The sequence below is a fragment of the Mercenaria mercenaria genome, chromosome 16, assembly GCF_021730395.1.
Source record: "Mercenaria mercenaria strain notata chromosome 16, MADL_Memer_1, whole genome shotgun sequence".
Lineage (NCBI taxonomy): Eukaryota > Metazoa > Mollusca > Bivalvia > Venerida > Veneridae > Mercenaria > Mercenaria mercenaria.
Genome location: NC_069376.1, coordinates 19117303 through 19139584, shown reverse-complemented (window position 1 = coordinate 19139584; position 22282 = coordinate 19117303). Strand labels below are relative to the sequence as shown.

The 22282-nt window shown below is 36.8% G+C and overlaps 1 protein-coding gene across 3 annotated transcripts; it reads right to left on the bottom strand.

The window, feature by feature from the left end:
- Positions 1 to 11104: 11104 nt before the first annotated feature.
- LOC123541407 (heavy metal-binding protein HIP-like) lies at positions 11105 to 19913 on the bottom strand. Of its 3 annotated transcripts, none has more exons than XM_053526279.1 (5): positions 19783 to 19913; positions 16652 to 16922; positions 15186 to 15293; positions 13699 to 14154; positions 11105 to 11905 (listed from the first exon to the last, which is right to left on the bottom strand). In XM_053526279.1, the coding sequence occupies exons 3-5, from the start codon at positions 15271 to 15273 to the stop codon at positions 11478 to 11480; spliced, it is 972 nt and encodes a 323-aa protein (XP_053382254.1). In that variant the 5' UTR covers positions 15274 to 15293; positions 16652 to 16922; positions 19783 to 19913; the 3' UTR covers positions 11105 to 11477. The 3 variants fall into 3 exon arrangements, with proteins under 3 accessions (XP_053382254.1, XP_045182801.1, XP_045182802.1); XM_045326866.2 differs by having other exon boundaries at positions 16741 to 16922; XM_045326867.2 differs by lacking the exon at positions 16652 to 16922 and having other exon boundaries at positions 19783 to 19900.
- Between the last annotated feature and the right edge of the window lie 2369 nt (positions 19914 to 22282).

The following is a 22282-nucleotide window of genomic DNA, read 5'->3' as shown; positions in this document are numbered from 1 at the left end:
ATACATGCACCTAAACATTTATAGGCGACATTGGTCCGATTTGCATCCAGTCAAATTCGCTTTATGCAAGATATACGAAACAATAAAATTTCTGTCTCAAGTACATATTGACTTTATTAATAGTCTTCAAACACATTAAAGAACGTGTTGTAATTCATGCCATTCAAACTTCACAGAGTGCATTTACAAAAAAATAAATGTTATTACACGATAAAATGATTGCATACTCATAAACAACATTTTCTTAATAATATTCGACATGAATATATCTAATCTAAATTTTTTTAAATTTTTATCGAATTTTACTTTTTTCAAAAGAAAACGTTTTGCAAAATAATTAAATGTAAGGCAATAAGTAACGCGACAATATAAACGCAATTTAGAAAATATATTTGACAGACTGCGATCTTGGGTCCTACGTTTGGCAACAGCACGTGAACGTTTTAGTTCTTCAACGTCGCTTCCTTTAACGTTTTGTTAAGTAAATATCAATGCTATGGTTAGATATGTCTGCCACGAGATACATACAATTCAATTTCTTATCATTAGAGCTACTTGACAATTTATTTATCTTTTAACGGTGATACGAGTTAAGGTAGTAAACTCGTGTTGACATTCGGTAATTTCCGTGTGATAACGTATTCAAAAAATTCAATATAGTGAATTGAATATATTTCTTTTTTATCACAGTTATGCATCAAAGACAGTTATACTTACAGTAAAACGTAGTTAAATTCTTATTTCTCAATGCATGCTATGTACATTTTGGTAAAGGAGGCAATATGGCGGCCAAAAGATCCCATGTGGTGGTCACAACCAGTTAAATAGTTTTCCCTATATATTCTATATAAAACTGACATTTTTTAAAGAGCTACTAAACATAACTAGACCCATTTCAGAGAACAAATCCTTACCTCATTTTAAAGGGTTATGATAAAACTGATATAAAATGAAGAGAAAAGTAGGGGTCATGTATCTTCTAAGAGAGATCTCTGTGGTCACATTTGCTTACTGTAAACTGACATCAAAATCACACTGCTGAGACCTGGAAGTACTACTCATACTACAATTGAGATTCACTTTACCAAATACAACCTGCTGTCCCCTCTTTTCTACCAAAATGTCACAAATACATCCACAATGAAATTTAAACAGAAACTAGCTTTAATTTAGACCTCTGTTGCCATGCCAAGTGAAAAATTAGTGTTCAAATACCTGGCAGCCATTACGCGACTAGACTAGATGGCTCCCACGCTGGTTCCTTTAGGTTAGTTAGGCCTGGTACCGAGGGTATCCGAATGTAAATTATGTCCGAGGAGCGCCGAAGCTAAATATTGCATAGTATCAAAAGTTAATCCGATGTTCATTAGGCAATTCGGCATTCTTCTGACGCTCAGGTGGCTTTCCTTACAAAACCGGAGAATGCCGAAATCGCATACGGAGAAAACGTAATTTTACGAATGTAATCACGTGTCCGCAACCGGAAACGGTGTCCATGTAATTTTAAATATTTTGTGGAATCTTTGAGCGTGACACTCTTCTCGGCTTTTGCTCCTTTTTACATTGTCTTGCGCTTTTATAGATGAAGCTTGTGTATCATAACTTCAATTGTTTGGACATTCTTTTGTGAAACGTTTAAAGGATTTTGTTATGAATCAAGAAGTTTTTCCTTCAAATTTGGAATTACGTGCGAATCCTTTAGTGCAGTATTCCGGTTTCGGAGGGGGACATGTACATACATTTAAACAAAATTTGGACGTGGTTCGAAACAAATGCTCTTCTTTAATCAAAGATCAAGGATTGTGCCCACCAGCGAGTACGTTACTGGGTACCCAAAGGTTTCTGGTCGGACGAGGCTTTAGCAGAGGTGCTAAGTAGCGACGGGGTCCATCTCTCGTACAGGGGTCAACAAAAGCTGTACAACAACATCTGAGCTGCGGTGGTTGCGGAGCTGAAGGCTAGCCAGCTAGGCTGTTAAGATACGTATATTTTCATGGCACCTATATTTATTTCTGTACAATTTACAGTAAAGATTAAACATTTAATGGTACCTAAACTTAGTAACATACATAAATGAATAATTTTGTTTTTCACAGATAATACCAATTTTTGTTTAACTTTCATGGTTATCTATATTTATATATTTAGTGTGCACTGCTTGAGAGTATTTACTATTCTGCAGTAACCATTTATGGTTTTGGCGGTTGGTTTGCCTTATTTAAGTTATTATACTTATAAACCCATGAGTATAAGTTCTTGAGTATAAGTTCTTGAGAGTGTAGTTGCACTATTCCGCATTCATTTACGCTATATAACGGTTTATTACTGTTAGCTTTTCTCATAAGGTTCTAGTGCAATTGTTCACACAAATTTCATGCTTGAGAGTGTTACCACACTATTCGGTATGCAGTTACGCCACATAATGGTTTATAAGTAATGACCGTTGGCTTTTCTTACTAGGTTGTGCAGTTGTTCACGAAATTTCGTAATTTACTGTTTTAGAGTTTTAAGTTTTTCCAAAGCTATTCGACAGTATTTCTGATGATGCTGCCTACCCGGGTATATAGATATAATGGTAGCAGTTGAGCTCATACTGAATATGTCGGAGAGAAACGTTCCACTTTCGGCTGTCTACGGGAACAGTTTCTGTTCAACAGAACAGACCGATATTATTTTAAGACTCCGGTTACCAGAATCCAACACACTTGGTTCGATTCCCGAACAGCTTGGTCTGCTTTGCGTAATAGTTGTTTATGGTGGCCATTCATGTACATTTGGGGGAATCTCATACCCAAACGGAAGATTAGGTCTCCCAACAATAATTAAAAACTCAACAACTTTACTTCAATTAAAGACATCATGTTATTATTATTATTATTATTATTATCATTATTCATATCGGGCAAATGCCCACACAGTGATAAATTTATTACAGCTAGCACTATGAATTGTCACTTATTTAAACAGTCAGTGTCAATATGCTTATTTCAATAGATAGATCTTCTGCGGTACCAAATAGGTGACAGATAGACCAGATCCTCCGCGGTACCATATAGGCGACAGATAGATCAGATCCTCCGCGGGACCATATTGGCGACAGATAGATCAAGTCCTTAGAACACTGTTTTCAAATTAAACGTCTGTCCCTGTATTGCGTAAAGCTTCCTATAATTTGTCCTGCTGTCGTTGTGGAGATATGTGGCCGCTAAGTAATTCTGAAGTCGCGATAGAAACACAACTAAGCACATCTGACTGGCGCGTAGCGGAAACTCAAGCTTAAGGTGTTATGTGACAAACGAAGAATAAAAACTATTTTAAGCCATCCCCTGATTTGCTTGACCCAGTGGACTAATATGGTAAGTTATCAAAGTGTTACACAACACGCAAGATTTGTTACACCATGCACTACCGTGCTACACCATGTACGGACGCGCTACACCATGCGCTAACGTGCTACACCATGCACTAACGTGCTACACATGCACTGACGTGCTACACCACGCACTAACGTGCTACACATGCACTGACGTGCTACACCATGCACTAACGTGCTACACCATGCACTTGCGTGCTACACCACGCACTAACGTGCTACACCACACACTAATGTGTTACACATGCACAACGTGCTACACTAGTATGCACCAACCGGCTGCAGGGCCCCCCAAAACATTAGCCAAACAACAAGGTTTACTCGAAAGACACCAAAATATGCACGAGCGAACCTCGAGGCCCTGTAAGATCGTATTTTTAAATTTTGTTGTACGCAGTAACAGGGGAGGCTTAAAATACGTTCACTTTAACACGTTTAATGGTAAAAGATTTACTAAGATTATCAGTTTTAATGAATTTCGAATAGCTGGAAAATACATGCAACTCTAAAGCTAGAATTTCCGCCACAAAATTTTCTCGAGAAAATTTCCGCCAAATTCTAGCCTAAGTTCTCTCGTCGAGTCGAAGTGCGACGCAAAGTTTATCAAGTGAAAAAATTAAGGCCGGAGTTAGACGAATGGATACATCTGCGCGAAATAATGATTATAATTCTATCGCTTTATAAGAAATGTCAATTTTGAGAATCCTGTTACGACTGTTCTGAACTATTTCCTTATGCCCTATTCCTGGAATCCATTTGTACGGCGAAGTTTATTTGTTTACCGCCCAACTTACACATACCAACAGATATTGTATACATTATTACTTACACGGACAAGTTTGCACACAAACAGACAAACTGATGATAGTATAAACACGGACACGGACACATCCTGATTACGGACACGGACATGCTGGCATTTGTATACCGCACAACTTGCACATACCAACAGACATTTGTGTACATTATTACTTACACGGACAAATTCAATTCTGCACTTAAACGGACAAAATGATGCTAGTATAAACACGGACACGGACACGCCCTGATTACGGACACGGACACACCCTGATTACTGACACGGACATGCTGGCATTTGTATACCGCACAACTTGCACATACCAACAGACATTTGTGTACATTATTATTTACACGGACAATTTTGCACTTAAACGGACAAAACTGATTCTATACACGGGGACGGACACGCCCTGATTACTTACACGGACATACTGGCATTTGTATACCGCACCACTTATACATACCAACAGACATTTGTATACCTTATAACTTACACGGACAAGCTTGCGTTTGACTACATTTAATTTACTACTTGATATAAACCCTGGCACTGAATAGACAGACTGGCGGTACTCCTTTTGCGGACAGAATGGCGTTTGAGTACATAATTACTAACGGACAAACTTGAACGTTCCTACCTTTACGGACAAACTTGCGGTTGTGTACATACACGGTAAATCAACTAAGGCACTGACTTCTACTGAGATTGAAATCCCTTACAGTACATAAATAACAACTATGAACTACCCATGGAGAAATCAATCCGTTAACGCATATAATATTCAGTCTATAAAATTAACGAATTAAATTATCAACACATGCGCCTGCCGCTTATCCGTTTTTCATTTTTGCCACTACGATAGATTTTAAAATATTCACCCGAAAATTCAAATCAAATAGCTATCAATCCGAAATTGATGCACGATTAACCTAAATATTGCTTCAAACCTTAAATATGGTTACCGTGTAGATATTTTAAATACTAAGTATCTGTTATTGTGTCAAGTATGTCCTATTAAATCGGAACAAATGTTAATCTTTGATCGACTTGATTGATTTCTTTGTTTTATGTCATGCTAAAATGACTGTCTTCCGAATGATAACATCTTCACAATAAGACCATTATTTGGTCCAAAAGCTTAGGTGACATTTATTATTGGACAAAAACCACCAGCCACATAAAAGTCAGGTATTTCATTTTTTAAAAGTTGTAGCTCCATCAAATTACTGCAAAATGTTGTGTAGGAACTGGTTCGTCTTTCATTTTATTGTTATCATTATATAATCGGAAGTGGCCTTGCAATAATTCCAGTGAAGGATATTGATTTTAATTTGAAAAATAATCCATACGTACAATGTCGTGTTTATTAAAATATATTTCGAAAAATATGCGATAAGGATAAGCTGGTGCGGGATGCGCGACACTGATCACCCAAATTTCTAATTATGGAAATACATCGAGTGCTGCGCCCTCAGTTTGAAAAGAAATTCAATTACAGGGGCAATTCTTTATAATACCTATTACTATACGTTGAAGATGTGCTATAGAGATTATAGCATGTACGATGCAAGGTACGAATCTGCTTTCGAGCTAAGAATGTTTTACTAATACGTGTATTTAACTACTGCCGTTCCTTAAGTGGTGTTTGTGTGTGGCTGCAGGTGCTGGCGGTCGACCATAATAAAATAACTTGCTTTAATGAACTGATGATCAGTATCTAATCATAGTTCAAAGTTCATAGCTGATAAATTATTCACAGAGATGAGCTGTCACTTATTTAGAGTCAACTATTTTAAATAGGCGTAGAATCTTATTGAGGTACTTTGGTCTTTCAGATAAGATGTACCAGCACAATGAAGATTTAAGGGCGAAAAGAAAAATATTTCCAAATAGAACATTTATTCTTATGCTTGTTTTTGTGTTATACGCTATATGTCATGTTATGAGCACTTCGCACTACCTGAAGAAAGTCACTCTCTGACCTATATTATCGATTTGCTTTTCTCCATTGGTGATGTCACAGCTTTATTACGTCACGGCGCATTTCTTTCGCCGTCATGTACCAGTACTGAATAACAGTGAATAAGTAACGCATATTCATAGGCCAACTATATAGCTCTAAGTCTATTAGCGCTATAAGTTATATTTTTACAAGGTTCTAACATCAAATTACAACATTTGAAAGCAAAAATATTTGAGGAGATATATTCATATCTATTCTTGTGTGCTTTTTCTTTCGTGAGCATCCGAGATAAAACAAACGTGACTTTACATTGTGCTAAAAGCTCTATGCAATAGGTTCATTCATAATTTTAATAGAAGCTAACTGTTTTTCTATAGGTTTGATGCAGAACATGCTGAAGAAAGTTTCTGTTCACGAGATAAAAGTAGAGCTACCACCTACAGCAAATTATAATATCTATTTCGTTTCCTATAGAGCAATATATGGAACTTACAGTTTATTTTAATGTGAATCACTAATGTACGATAACGCCTTTTTTCAGACGTGGCTAATCAGACTGAAATGAAAGTGATTAATTGTAAAAATGTTAACATAACTTTTGGCCCAATCCATTTGTATAAATAATTAATTATCCTCCTTATGATTATCATGTTCATATTGTTGTTTGTATGCCTTGATAACAAAATCAATAAATTATTATTAAACTAGATTCTATACTAGGCCTAATTACTAAAGGCATTTGGATATCGGAATATTAAGGGTACGAATCATCGCCTCACTGTCACGATTAAATTTTATCTATTAGACCTATGAATTTATTAATCACTTCCTTTCCCAGAATACTTACAGTGCAGCAATTGAAATTTAAAGCATGACCTACAGCTCAATACAGCTTTATATATTCCACCCACCATATTTGCGAGTTCGATGCTTTACAGTATTGGTCTATGTATAGGCATGTCTGAGAGCGATTTCATAGGTTCGATACCTGCTTGGCCGGTCAATAAAGCAGAATAGGCATCTGTTGCCACAGAAGGCAGACTATCACCACCACACCCTGACATTCTATTACTAGAACTATCTGTGAGTTTATTTAGCAAAGAATCACAATCTATAACGTTGCAATCAACATTACCTGTATGCACCGAATCTTGTGTAACCAACAATCTGACATGTTCAGCTAAAACTTCAGAATTTTCTGTCGGACTGGCCTCATCCGTCTTCGATCGTTTGCTCTGAGAAGTACTAGGCACTTGTTTATCATTTGCCGTTCTTTTCTTAGCAAGTTTCTCCCTCATTTCAGCGATTAAATCGGATAAAGTTTTTTGTCAGAATTTTGCTAGTCAGGCATTGGCTTCCTCGTGAAAAGAGGGTGCTTATGACGTCATTATTGATAATGACGACAAATTCGATAATCATCGGCAGTTTCCGCCGTATTCGCTAAAGCTGGAGTGCTATTCTTATAGTAAATTATATTTCATTTATTTATTTACTTATTTATCTATTTAAATTCTGTACGATTAATATCTAACCAAAACGAATAACCGTCGCTAAAATAAACCTGGTTAGTTTTTAGCAATAACCCTAATTATGTTACAATTGTTGAGTTACCTTAATAAATAGGCTTACGAGTTGTTATATTTTCTGGTCCTTCGGGATCATTGATTTCAATACATTTAGATTTGAAGATTGAATACTGCTTAAGCCGGTGTTAGGGGGCGTGGGCAGTGTTGCATTTTCCATTACTGCTCATGAACAGGCTCAGTCAGACCGAATCTGCAATTTTCACTGTTTGCATTGTTCTCGGTGCTTCCAAGGGATCTACTTTTCAGATGATATTTACGGCAACGTGCAGGTTTGGATACTTATTACAGTCTTATTACATGAATCCACTGGTGCAAAAAATGTTTATTGGTTCAAGTACAGATACTTTAAACCACAGGAGCTGAATATTTTATAATTGATAGGGGCATGGTCATTTTTAAATTCAGATTTTCATGCATAAATAAAGAAATTCATTGTTTCAGATGAGGGCTATACGGCAAGCAGTGGCCACTAGCTACATCATCGTGTCCATGCTGTCCACCAAAAGGCAAACAATCGAGACAGCAAACAGGGTTGGAAGCAACCACTACTAACTCCAATGTTACTAACAGTGTAACTGCACATAAGTTAACACGCACAGTGGACACAAAAATGCACCAGCTAAATATAAGGGACGTAAGGAAACGATTCAGTTGTTCCACAGGTTACACGTTGTAGTTATAAATTATTATCAATTTCATTTATAAGTTTGTTTTAACGTCTTTGGAACATGATGGGGGTAAGAGTGAGGTTGGGTGCGCACCATAAACCGGTTTAAGCTCCCCAGTGGTGTTTTTGCCACTGACCGTTCCAAGGCGGTGCCCCACTGTGTTCCTTTGTTTGTTCGTTTTGTCCTTGTGTGTTGACTTTGTGTGCGCGCGTGTGTATGCTTATTGTTCGTCTTGTCCTTATGTGTTGGCTTTGGGTGTGTGTGTGTGTGTTGTTCGTTTTGTCCTGATGTGTAAGCTTTGAGTGTGTGTGTGTGTGTGTGGTGCACGCGTTTGCGTGCTGGGGGGTTCGTTTTGAGGAGGCTGCGCTTTTGGTGCGTGGCATTCCCTGTTTGATATTTTTCTTTGTTTTTAACAGGTACGCATCACATACATTACCGGGACTTCGAGTGGCCAGTCGTTGGCTCCCCAGAAATAAATATTATCCATTTCGCCAATGAAATAATTCTCCATTTCGGTGTAGTTAAAAATTATTATCCATTTCAGTATTAGTTTGTTAGTTACAACATTACTGGGACTTCGCGCAGCCGGTCGTTGGCTACCCGGAAATAGATATTATCCATTTCTTCAATGAAATTATTCTCCATTTGGTTGAAGTTATGAATTCTTACCCATTTAATAATATACACTCGTTTAAGAAACTACTGCTGTCTGCATTTTTTTTCCATATGGATACAGAAGACGATCATACTACTAGTCCGTGGTGAATGCAGTCATTTTTGCAAATCTAAACTAAATTTTGATTGGTCTATTCGCTCGAATTCTAAATTTAGAATCGGGTCAACGAAAATACACGTTGAGTGTGTAAATTTACACGCTTACCGTGTATTATGGTACCGCTCGAGCGATTTCAGACTTTTGACCCAAATGGTACGTCATACATTTAGGTATGCATCAGGATGTTCCGCTTCAACAGATAAACCTAGTGGAGGCTCAATAAAATGACTTTGATCCATATGAACCTTCATACAGTGATGAGGGAAATGAGGATTCAGAATCATTCTGACGGGTCAGAGGAGGAAGTTGGGCAGTCTGTAGGGGAAGCGATTAACCACTATGTCTGGGACATTGTTTCTGGAGGTAATAAGCCTCTATTAGTTGAACCGATTTCGACAACTATTCAGTCTCAGATACCGCGTAAAATTCAGAAAAGTATTTGGGCAAACAAGTACATAGATCTGGCAGTTTTATTACAATTACAAGATTCATACTACAGTCAAAACAACAAATTTACCCTTCATGTTGATCATTTTAATCATTTTACTTTTGTTCCACAGTAAAGATCAAGAAAAATCACTTCGATCGAAATGTGGACCACAACTTTTTGCGGTTTTGCGCAATATATTCGGTTACGTATCCCGATGAAACTCTTGCTTTGAGGAAATACGCAGAGATTGTTAGGGATCTCGCACGGAGACATTCGGGCTTGGCATGGCAGCAGTATGACATGCAGTTCCGATTGTTGAGGGAACAGGAGGGGTTTCCTTGGGATAGGTTACACACAGAATTCTGGTTAATGGCCTCTTGCCAAGGTTCGCAACAACACAGAAATAAATTTCGGCAACGGGTTTTCCCCCAAAAAAACATGCTGGGTGTTCAATAGCAGATGGGGCAACTGCAATTGCACAGGATGTCGTCATCCTCACATCTGTGGGTACTGGAGGGGTTAACACCATGCCGACGCATGTTCTTTCAGTAGTAAAGAGCAGGCCGCAGCAGCAGGACCAACTGTCAATTCAAAGTCTGTCCCTTCCTCTTTTAGGCCAAACAAAAAATGAAGTGGTTACACCAGTTAAAATCGAGAAATTACAGTTTCACTTGCTTGGTCACCAACACTATGGGTATTTGGTTAAAGTTTTTTCACATGGAATTGATATTGGTTACATTGGTCCTAGACGTCCTTATGAATGCAAAAAATTAAAATCTTGCTACGAATTCCCTTCAGTTATACAAGAACATATTGAATCGGAGTTAGCATTGTCGCGCATTCAAGGTCCTTTCAAAGTAAAACCTTTTCCCAATTTTCAGTTAAGTCCAATAGGTTTGGTTAAAAAGAAAACTCCTGGTCAATATCGATTTATTCAAAACCTAAGTCACCCAAAAGGTAACTCCTTCAACGACTTCATTCGGCCAGAATTAGCTACGGTCAAGTACATGTCATTCGATTATGCAGCATTACTGGTCCGACAGCTGGGCCAAGGTTGTTACATGGCCAAAACCGATATTGCAAATGCTTTCTGAATCACTCCTATCCAACAAGAGGACCATGAATTGTTAGGATTCCAGTTTGGGAGGATGCATTTTATTACAATGTGTGCCTGGTTATGGGTAGCTCATCTTCAGGTGCCATTTTTGAAATTTTTAGTTCAGCAATTCAATGGGTTGCACAGGTTGAACTGCAGATTCCACACATGGTTCATATTTTGGATGATTTTTTGCTCTTAGTTAAGACATATGGCGATTGTCAAAAGGCACTTTCAACTTTCTTACAATTTTGTGATGAGGTGGGTATTCCAATTAAAGCCGAGAAAACGGAGTATCATGCCCAGGTCAGATACTTCGAGATCTTTTGTTTTGGAGAATAACGACCCCGCAGCTTTTAGCGCTTTATCTGCTAGCGTTTTAGTGGCGGTAAAAAAAGATCAACAACTGAGAACCTAGAATATAATTTAAACATTAAACGAATTCCAATTCTTCGCCATCATTATAAAAAATAAAGAAATTGTACGTGTTCGTTTTCATTTATCATTCCATCCTTTTTTAAAACTAGAACTTTCTTTTATCAATTAATTATCACAATTGTTTGATGTATTGTGTAGCCCTGGTGTCGTCTTTGGGAGAATTCCGGCATTATCAGCAAAAAGCAAAACATATATTGATAATTGATCTAACGTAAATCAAGCGGCTATTGTCGTTTTGTAAAAACAGCTCTGTATCATTTACAAACAATGAAAAGAGTATCGGAAAAATTTTATCCCCTTGCAGTACTCCCAAACCACTGATACTGAGTATATATAAGACTTTGGTTTAATTGAGCAAAGCCCCACTGAAAGTACTATAGCGACTGCCGTATAGCGAATCAAAGCCGCAACATATTAATCTGATCCAGACGTGATCCGAAATACTTAAGTGGGTGACCACGGTTGCCGAAGCTTGGTCATGGTATGTGTTAACTCCATGACCGTAAAGCTTTGCAAGTACAATCCCATTCTTCAGAATTTCTGCCTCAAAAAATGAGGTTAAGGGTCCGTTGTCGCTTAAAATAGACACCGAGAAGATATACATGCCGGCTACTGGAGCGGTGAACTTGCCATTACTGGCCTGGTAGCCATCTCCTTTGTTAAGCATGACTGTTTCAAATATAATTCGCTGATACCTATTCAGAAGAGGATATTCTATGATCGTATCCAGAACTGCGTGGAATATAACCCTCTCGTGCATTTTTTTCATTGATTCTGAAAACAAAAATAACAGTTACCGATAAATATATCCTAAATGTTGATTTTAGTTTATCATAAGTATTTGGTGGCTTATTTTTTTAGAACGGCTTATTTTTTATTCTTGCTTGTTTTGGAGCCCTTCTTTTGGCGTAAGTGTCCTAAAAATCATGAATATCTTATGCGTCTGTCACGGGAAGGAAGGCAAATGTGATTATATTTCAGACCTTGTCAATATTTATCTAAATGATTAATTTGTGACCAATCAATGACCTATATACAGCCCCACAGAAATTTATTCTGCAGAAAATGTGGACAACGTTAATATTCCGACCCTGCTATCTTCCGGATCCTTTATCACTCTGGCACATTATACATAGGTATATTATAACATTTATAATGTGCCACCATTAAAGCTGGAAAGTCGCCATATGACCTATCATGTGTCGGTGCGACGTTAAATAAAAAAAAAAAAATATATATATATATATATCTGTCTAAGTCTACCAGTGCCCGTGTGATTATTACGATCGTGTGATTTTCACGCCGCCGGTTGATAATTACTCGCGTAGTAATTCTAGACCGTCATACCACTCATATTTAAGGATACATTAAAAACGGTCTTGTGGCAATAACTAAAGTGCGTTCAGCAATAGTGACTGCACAAATTGGACAAAATTGAGTATCAGATGATCTTTATAAGCTATAGACTAAAAATTTTAGACTCATTCTATTCTTTAAGATGAAAATCAAGGGCGAAATCAAGAAGAATGAAAGACATTATATAGATATCCTGGACTGGTCTAAGCAGCAATTACCGTGTGATTACGTATTTCCGTTAGCTCTTCGGCTTTCTTCGGACAAACACATAGCTTAAGGTGGGCATGACTCAGCACTACCATAATCATACTTTCGCACACTTTCTTTTTCAAAACGTTCACTCTTCTATTATAAGTATTTCCAACTTAATGATCGCGCTTTTCTCGCGATAGCTGTTGTTATACAAAATGTACAAGGTTATTTGGGTATCCTTGTTTAACAAATAATCAAGGCCTTTGAGTGGTTTATCGTCTGATTTACCACGGTTCAGAGTTCAGATGCGTAGGAATTGAACCACGATGGCGTTAGCCCGAGTAGTTAAATACTGAAGCATCTAAACGATGAACCGAGGTAAATTATATGATAAATCACAAGAAGGCCTTGATTGTTTTCATTCTGACATGCTCATTGAAATATTCCAATAAACATTATGCTGGACTTCATTTACCCGAGGAGTAATGTATCGGACGTCATGCGGCAATTTGACGCCATGATTGACGTCATAATGCTCCCTTACCGGCCCGCGCGTCAACCGTTGTTTATCGCAGAATATACAAAGCTTTATTTCCTTCTTTGTTTAACTGGAAATCAAACCGAGTCATGTTAGAATGTGTTGATTTTTAAATGTTCCATAACTTTATCTCCTACAGTGTACATTAATATACCTTAAACTATGCCTTGTTTACTTAAAATTAAACAGTTTCATACTGCACTAATGTTTACCGCTTCATGACTAAATGTTCACTGTAGCTTCAGACTGTTCTACAGTTTTAATACAACGATTTTGAGTGAGTTAGCCTGCAAATGGACATCAAAAATACAGAAAACCTGAGGACAAAAACGTTTCAAGATTGCATCATTTGAAGTAAATACTTGCGGGCTGAAACTACCCGAAAACAGTTTTTGTTTCGAGTATTTACTTTACCGTTCGGCAGTTAAAAAGAAATAAATGAAACAACTAATAAAATGTTTGTTGAAATTGAATTACTCACGAATTTCGCTGAGCAGTTTCTGTACCGTTGATCCAAGATATGTAATCGTTTCTTTCATGTCATTTACTCTAGTTATCAACTGGTTCATTGTTTTATTTTCTCTCGTATCGCTAATATCGAAACGCCTTGTTTCGTCAACATCGATATCTTCTCTCGTATCGCCAACAGAGGTATCTTCTCTTGTATCGCCAACAGGGGTATCTTCTCTTGTTTCGCCAACATCGATATCTTCTCTCGTATCGCCAACAGAGGTATCTTCTCTTGTATCGCCAACAGAGGTATCTTCTCTTGTTACGTCAACATCGATATCTTCTATTGTATCGCCAACAGAGGTATCTTCTCTTGTTTCGTCAACATCGATATCTTCTCTTGTATCGCCAACAAAGCTATCTTCTCTTGTATCGCCGACAGTTTTACATGGTTCACTTTGGGTTTCGTCGTACATTTCCATAAACTCTAAATGTATTTTTCATCATTAAACAATGCATTTTGAACTGGGTTCGTTCCTATCTTATTTTATTTTAAACTAGAATGTGTCTGTAGGACACAGGGTGTGCCCACACTGGTACATTTGTCACAAATAAGTAGAAATAATTGAAATGTTCGCAGTCTTTTTAATGGGGTATGGCCTCAACAAACATTTTATGAAAAGGATTCATTATTCTAGGCCATATACTTTTGGCGCTATGAGTATCACAAACAAAAAAATCCACTCTTTGGCTATTTCAAGGGCAATTACTCTGTAATAAGCGCTAAGATTCTCCAGAAGAATTCCAAGTGTGCAAGGTCACGTCATGATTAAGACTCAAGCAAGATATCATGAATTTACATCAAATACTTTTGAGCTAGGCATAATAAGGTGAAAATATGCATTTTGCAGACAAAAAATAGGAGGTGCGCAAGTTCATTTCATGATAAAGACTTATGCAATGTTTAATTAATTTATATGTAATACTTTTTGAATTAGGTGCGTCACAAGAAGAAAATGTGCATTTTTGACTATTTCAGGGGCCATAATTCTGGAAATGGGGGCGGACCCAAATGAAAAATAGGAGGTGCTTAAGTTCATACCATGATAATACGGACAATACCAAATCTATATGCCCCCACCACTCATGGGGGGTAGGGGCACAAAAAAGATATGACTCGTAATGACACTTGGCAATTTCCGTGTGTGTACGTATTATTCCTAGGCAATTCGGCATTCTTCGGATGTAATTGTAAGTCAAGGAGAATATTACTTTCCGTAAAATGCCGGAGAATGTCGAAAGTACACACGGAGAGTACGAAGTTTGCCGACTGTGACTACGGGTCCATTCCCTTGATTTTACAGTAAACTTTTTCGTATGAAAAATAAGGAATTCCGTTCATATACTGTTTTTATTACATATTAACTACCAAAGAGAGTTTTGAAGAGGAAATAGTTTATAAAAGTAACAATATTGAATTAGGATCATTGAAGTAAAAAAAATGTACATCAAACATACCTTGTGTCAGGTCGTCAGGACTACTGATCAATCTGGCGGGTATAAACGCCGGGAAGGCTAATATGAACAGACAGATCATTGACCACATACTGCAGGAATATGTAACACCTGTAAAATATAACATGACTTATTTGTCATTAATCTCCATAACGCGTGTTAATGTTGGTAGTCTCCATAATGCAAGTTAATGTCAGTAGTCTCGATAACGCAAATGAATATCAGTAATCTCCATAACGCAAGTTAAAATCAGTAATCTCCGTAACGCAAGTTAATGTCAGAAGTCTCCTAAACGCAAGTTAATATCAGTGATCTCGAAAACGCAAGTAAATGTCAGTAGTCTCCATAACGCAACTTAATGTCAGTAATATCCATAACGCAAGTTAATGTCAGTAGTCTCCAAACCGTAATTTAATGTCAGTAGTCTCCATAACGCAAGTTAATGTCAGTAATCTCTATAACGCAAGTTAATGTCAGTAATCTCTACAACGTAAGTTAATGTAAGTAATCTCTATAACGCAGGTTAATGTCAGTAATCTCTATAACGCAAGTTAATGTCAGTAATCTCTACAACGCAAGTTAATGTCAGTAATCTCTATAACGCAAGTTAATGTCAACAATCTCTACAACACAAGTTAACGTCAGTAATCTCTATAACGCAGATTAATGTCAGTAGTCTCAAAAACGCAAATTAGTGACTGTGTTCTTCATAGCGCATGTTGATGCCAGTAATTGCTTTTTTTGAGCCGTTTACTAATATTGGCAAAACTTGTTGCCCGACTCTTTTGCTATAATTTCACTGATTGTTTAAGTACAGCTGTGTTAACTGATAAAACCGACAAAGTTTCTAGCTTTCCAAAGATGAAAAGTAACCAAAAATGTTGACACGCGGGATAACTCCAACTGAAGTCTAAAGATTACTTTGAAATTTTCGGATCTATGGAATCATACGGCAAGTATCCCAAAAATAAGTAGACTGTCATATCGTTTGATTAAAATCTACATCGTTGGATAATTCTACACGCAAAAATGCCATCATAATTTTCACTTTCCCATGGATTCTCATTTTGACTTAAATTTGAGGACTTGCCATTTTTCCAAATAAGTACAGAAAAAAATCAAGCCCACGATCCGTTTACTTTTATGGCTGAATTTTCTTAGTAACTGTATATAATGTTGTTTTGAAAAATCAATGTTTAATTAAATTCTATGTCGTAGTATTTTTTTTATTCAAACGTGTAGACCTACGTAAAGTTGATCCGTGAAGACACTCGGCATTTTCCGTGTCATTACGTATTATCGTTACGCAATTCGGCATTTTTCGTATGTAAATGTAATTCAACGCGAACATTGCTTTCTGAAAAAAAAAAAAAAAAATGAAGAATACCGAAATCACATGCAGAGAATACATTGGTTGCCGACTGTTACTACATAACGGAATTTATATTTTAAAACAAGATAATTCTTACCTTTTAGCTGAATATTTATTGTAAGTAATCAAGTAATGATTTACTATTATGCAAAACTATGTTTATATAGTATTGATAGATGACTTTACTTGTAAAGACCTTTATTCCTCGTATTCAGTCAGGCCACGTTCACACGTTTGCGATTTTCTGCAAGTGTGATAGTACAATGCAATTTTGTGCAGTTAGGTACACATTTTATTTATTTGTCTTCCATCAGTTCGATACTGTGTTTGATGCTAAACTTTTGCAGTCTTTTCCTTGGCACTCACTCCTGAAATCATTTATGTTAAAATGTGAAAAGTATTTGTTGAATATAATACATAATGTATTCATTTCTGATGTACCATTAAGTATTAAAACGGGTGCTTACCAAAAAGATACTGACTAAATGGCGAACAATGCAGATCTTGATAAGACTGCACGGATGTTCAGACTGATCATAATCTAAACTGGTCGAAAGGCAGAATCACTCGTGTGTGTCTGTATGTAAGCTTATTTATTATATACCTACATAAATTCTGTAAAAAATCGGCTTGTATTTCACAATTAAATATGAACAGACGGGGAAAATCCGTACTGTACCTTTTAAATTCCGTATTGTACCTTCACTTTTGTATGCAGCCGGTGTAATGAAGTATTTCGACCCCCATAGAATAACGACCCCCCGGTCATTATTCTGTATATTAGAAAATGTGACTCCTTTCCTGTAAAATATTGACTCCCCTTATAAAAACTGACTCCCTTTGAAAACTCTATAGAATAACGACCCCCGGTCATTATTCTATAGAAAAACTGACCCCTCCAAGTAAAATACTGACTCCCTAAAGATGACTCCCTTCGAATCTCATAGAATAACGACCCCGGTTATTATTCTATAGAAAAAGTGACTCCTTCCATGTAAAATACTCACTGCCGAAATTACTACATTCGAACTCTCATACAATATCGATTCCCGGACATTATTCTATTTAAAAAAAGTTACCGTCTTTCCGTGTAAAACACCGGCTCCTAAAAAGAATTTCGACGATAATATCTATTAAAAAGTGATCCCCACCAAACCTAACGGACAATTTTACTAGATCTACAACTCTAATACCCTCCATTGCCAATAGTTAACATTTTGATTGTACTACTACTACTGGTGCCGCTACTTCTATTGCTATTACTACATGTACTTCTTCTTCTTCTACTACTACTACTACTACTACTTCTACTACTACTACTACAACTGCTACTACTGACACTACTATACCTGCTTCCACTAATACGTCTTGTACATCTACCTCTTCTTCTCCTGCTGCTGTTGTTGCTGTCACTTCTGCTGCTACTACTGCTGCTGCTGCTGCTGCTGCTGCTACTGCCACTGCCACTACCACTACCACTGCCACTGCCACTACCACTACCACTACCACTACTACTACTACTACTTTCTATTGTTGCCGCTACCGTACTTTACTGCCACTGCTAAGTATTGCAACTTCTATTAATACTAAGTTATGTGCTAGCAGTTTCTTGTGCAGTTTTCTTCTGAAGATTTACTTCATACCGAAGTTTGCAGGGATTATTGACACTGGTGTGTTTTGTGAACGTATTGTGAAGTGTTATTTTCCTGAAAAAAAATGTATACACCAAGATACAGCGTCTAGAAATAGAATCCCTTTTCCCGTTGCAGAATGCTCTGATTTCTGTGTCAAGTGATGGTATCTGGGGCTAATGGTCAAACGGAAGGACGGACGGACAAGGGCAAATCTATATGCCCTCTCCCCCGAGTGGGGTCATAAAATGCAGCAATTAGGCCTTAGATACACGAGTTATCACTAAATTTGACCAAATGACCGGGGGTCGTTTTTTTTTATGGGAGTCAATATTCTTCGTGAGGTTCAGTTTACTTCATAGTACTATGATCTGGAGGTCATAATACTATGACCGGGGGTCACTTTTTCTATAGAATAATGACCGGGGGGTCATTATTATATGGGGGTCGAAATACTTCATTACACCGGACTACTTTCATTAATATGCATGACCTGACACAATTCTGTAAATAGCACACTTTAAAAATGTCTCTTAGTTCCATCTTAATAACGATACACATTCGTTCAATAACAAAACAACAAATAAAAAGGTAGAGTTTATAATAAAAGGGTCATTATAACATTAACTAGATCTGGGATTTTGTATTCGGCTCTCGTGGATTTTGCATGGTCGGTCGTGAGATCCGATCTAACCCTATTTTATAGTCGCCACCGGTGACCCAGAAGGCTGTTAGTAGGAAGATAGTACAAGTTACAGAAAACGCTCCAATTCCAGAACCTTCCCTGGTTCTTTAGGTGCAAAACACATACACGGGACTCTTATCCCAATGTTAGAAAATCTTATTTGGAGGAGCGGGGACTCGAACTCACGACACCTGGCTTCGTAGTCAAACAGTATTACCACTGGACCACCGCGTCCGCTCTAATCAATCGCGTTCAGCATGAAAAGGGTTAAAAAGGATGCGGAATGCCGAACTCACATACGCAGAAATACGTAATCTAACGAGAATTATCGACTGTAATTGCAGGTCCACTTCCGGTTCGAACAGGATGACCCGCCTTTTTGAAATGTTTATGCTTTTATTTAGGTATGACTGATTATTCTCGAAAGATATACTTATTTTCTAAAATAGATTTTATCAAAAAATAATTTTAATGTTAAATAAATAAATAAAACCAATGCATGTAAGTCTTATAACTTGTTACTCGATATAATGTACTGCTGTTTCTGTTTGTCGACATAACATAGAAATAATGATTCTGTTATCATGTGCTTTATATGTTATTAAACGCTTTATGTGAACAGGGTCTAACATATTTGATATCCTTCCCTATAATCCTGGTTACATACTTCGAATTTAAATTGAGTAATTATGATCACATACACAATTGAAGTCAGAATTGTGAATAATCGATATTGATCAAGTAAACATCCGAATATTATTACGCTATCTATTACACATCAGCTTAAGGCTATACACAGAAAACTCTCTAAATTTGAGCGTCGGAACACAGCGAAGCTTTCCATATCGAGCGAATTATGTGGTCCCGAAAATTATCCTTCTTCCTTTACCAGAAAAAAGGAAAAATACCTACTTAATTCGGAACACCTCTATTCCAGAAATCCAACAACTTTCCAGACAGAACGTATGTCTTTAATATAAACACCATGTTAACCGAACAAACAACTTCCTTTAATCGTGTTAAGGGAAATTTACTTTGTCCATTAAGACATAAATGTTGTTATCTGATTTAGTAATAACTAGTAAACAAAATAAGGATTTTAAACGTAATAGGTTTCCAGTGAAAGAATTTTACAAGATGTTTTGGGTCTGAGTTCATGTTAAAAATGCTTCGCTCGCTACAAATTATTTCAGATTTATTATTACTTAGGCAAGATTAAGAGACAGCCTAGATCGCTCTGAAGCTCAACTAGTTGTTTTTGAAAATTTGGAAATTAAAATAGCCTTGTTTGTATGTAGAACAAAGTTCATATCTAGATCTTCGGACTGTTTCATTTCAAATAAATTTGATAACTTTTTTCGGAGGTAGTAAAACCCAAACTCAATCAGCCTGAAACTAAGATGAAATAACGCATGCATATTTTCTATATTGCTCCAAGTTATATGGATAAGCTATTGTTTTTTATTTTTCAACATTCTTTGACAGAATCTACTTATTTACTGTAGACGGACTGTCGGTCGGGGTTTGGAGCGAAACACAAGTCTCGAGCGGTGAAGCAGCAACTGACCGTCTCATGCTGTGCTGTGTGTTGCGTTTTATCCTTGATACCCTTCATGATATCTCTGTTTTCCTACCTATACAGAAAAAATAGCTTCCCCCACCCCCACCTCCCTCCCCCCATTTGTTCTTTTGCTAGTAATTTGAAAATTACTGAACGTACAATTTTGAAATTTAGTTTACGCTTAGAACATTATGCTGTTGGTATGTTCTCACAATTTCAAAGAAATCAAATCATGCTATCAAATAAATTTGCTTATTTTGTGGCTTCAACTCATCTTTGAAAAGTCACAAAATAGCAAATGGCGGGTTACATTTGTATATTCTCGTTTGATTGCTTTAAAATAGACAGTTTCCCTATTCCACGGTCTTGATGACCATGATGAGTGGTGACTGATACAAAACAGCTATTTCACTAATATTGATCTCATTTGAAACCCTATGCTTTGAATTTAAATATGGTGTGCAGAATAATGATTATAGAACCTCTTTTCTTTTGACAACTTGAGACACTCGACAAATCATCGAATACAGTTTAGGGCGGCAACACTGTTTAATGTTAAAATAATATTGATGTAAAGCAAAAAGGCAACGTACTTCAACTTCATTGTTCTTACACCATGTATACGTTCAGAGCTAAAATATTGAAATCATAAAAGAGAAAGCAGAGCTTTCAGGCAGTGCTGTATTTTCTCGTCCTATAGAAATGAATGAAATAGAGAGATACTGTCAATGATTGAATGAAATACAGAGCTACTGTCAATGACTGAGTGAAATATAGAGCTACTGTCAATGACTGAATGAAATACAGAGCTACTGTCAATGATTGAATGAAATACAGTCAATGATTGAATGAAATACAGATCTACTGTCAATGACTGAATGAAATACAGAGCTGCTGTCAATGATTGAATGAAATACAGAACTGCTGTCAATGATTGAATGAAATACAGAGCTGCGGTCAATGATTGAATGAAATATTGAGCTAATGGTTTCAAAATGATAGACTTTGATTGTAATCTAGTTATCACTAAAATTGATCTGTTCAGCAATGGATGGACCGTTGAATAGAGTTTTTGCAGTAGTCACTAGTAAGAGATAGTTCTTAATTCAGCCACAAATAGAATTGTTTTTCATTTTAATAGGTCATGTACTATGTATAAATGCAACACAGAATAAATTTGAAGCAATTTCTATAATAGTAAAAGCTAAAGTTTGTTCTAGACTGATTGCTTTAAAATAGACAAATTCCCTGTTCCGTGGTCTTGAACATGGATAGGATCATGATGACTGGACGGCTATTTCACTTATATTGACTATGCTTTGAATTTCAATTTGGTAATTCAGTTATCACTGAAACTGATCAATTCGACACTGGATAGACTGTCGTGTTATCACCATCGTACTGTCGCGCTTCGCCATCGTACCGTCGTACCTTCGCGCTTCGCGTTCACGGCCCTAACGGAAACGGAACACCGTAATAGGCCGTTATATAAAATTTACGCAGTAGTCACGAGTAAGAGATAATCCAGATCGATTAAATCACAGTTTGAATTGTTAATCATGTCAATAGTTCATATACTGTGTATAGCAGTAACACAGAATAAGTGTTAAGCAATTTCTGTGTTTAGTATACTTATTGGAAAAGTAACTCCTATAAATTTGTATAAAGATTTTAGCCGTAGTTTTTTCCCTTTTAAGATTAGTGCAATACTGTCCTCCTACGTCAAAATATATCATTACTTTGGAAGAAAAACTATTTTGATTGTTTGATATATGCCTTTCGGACACAGTTACGACATAGTTAGGTATTCTGCATATTTGTACCAGGTGTTAAATTTTGCTTTACACCATA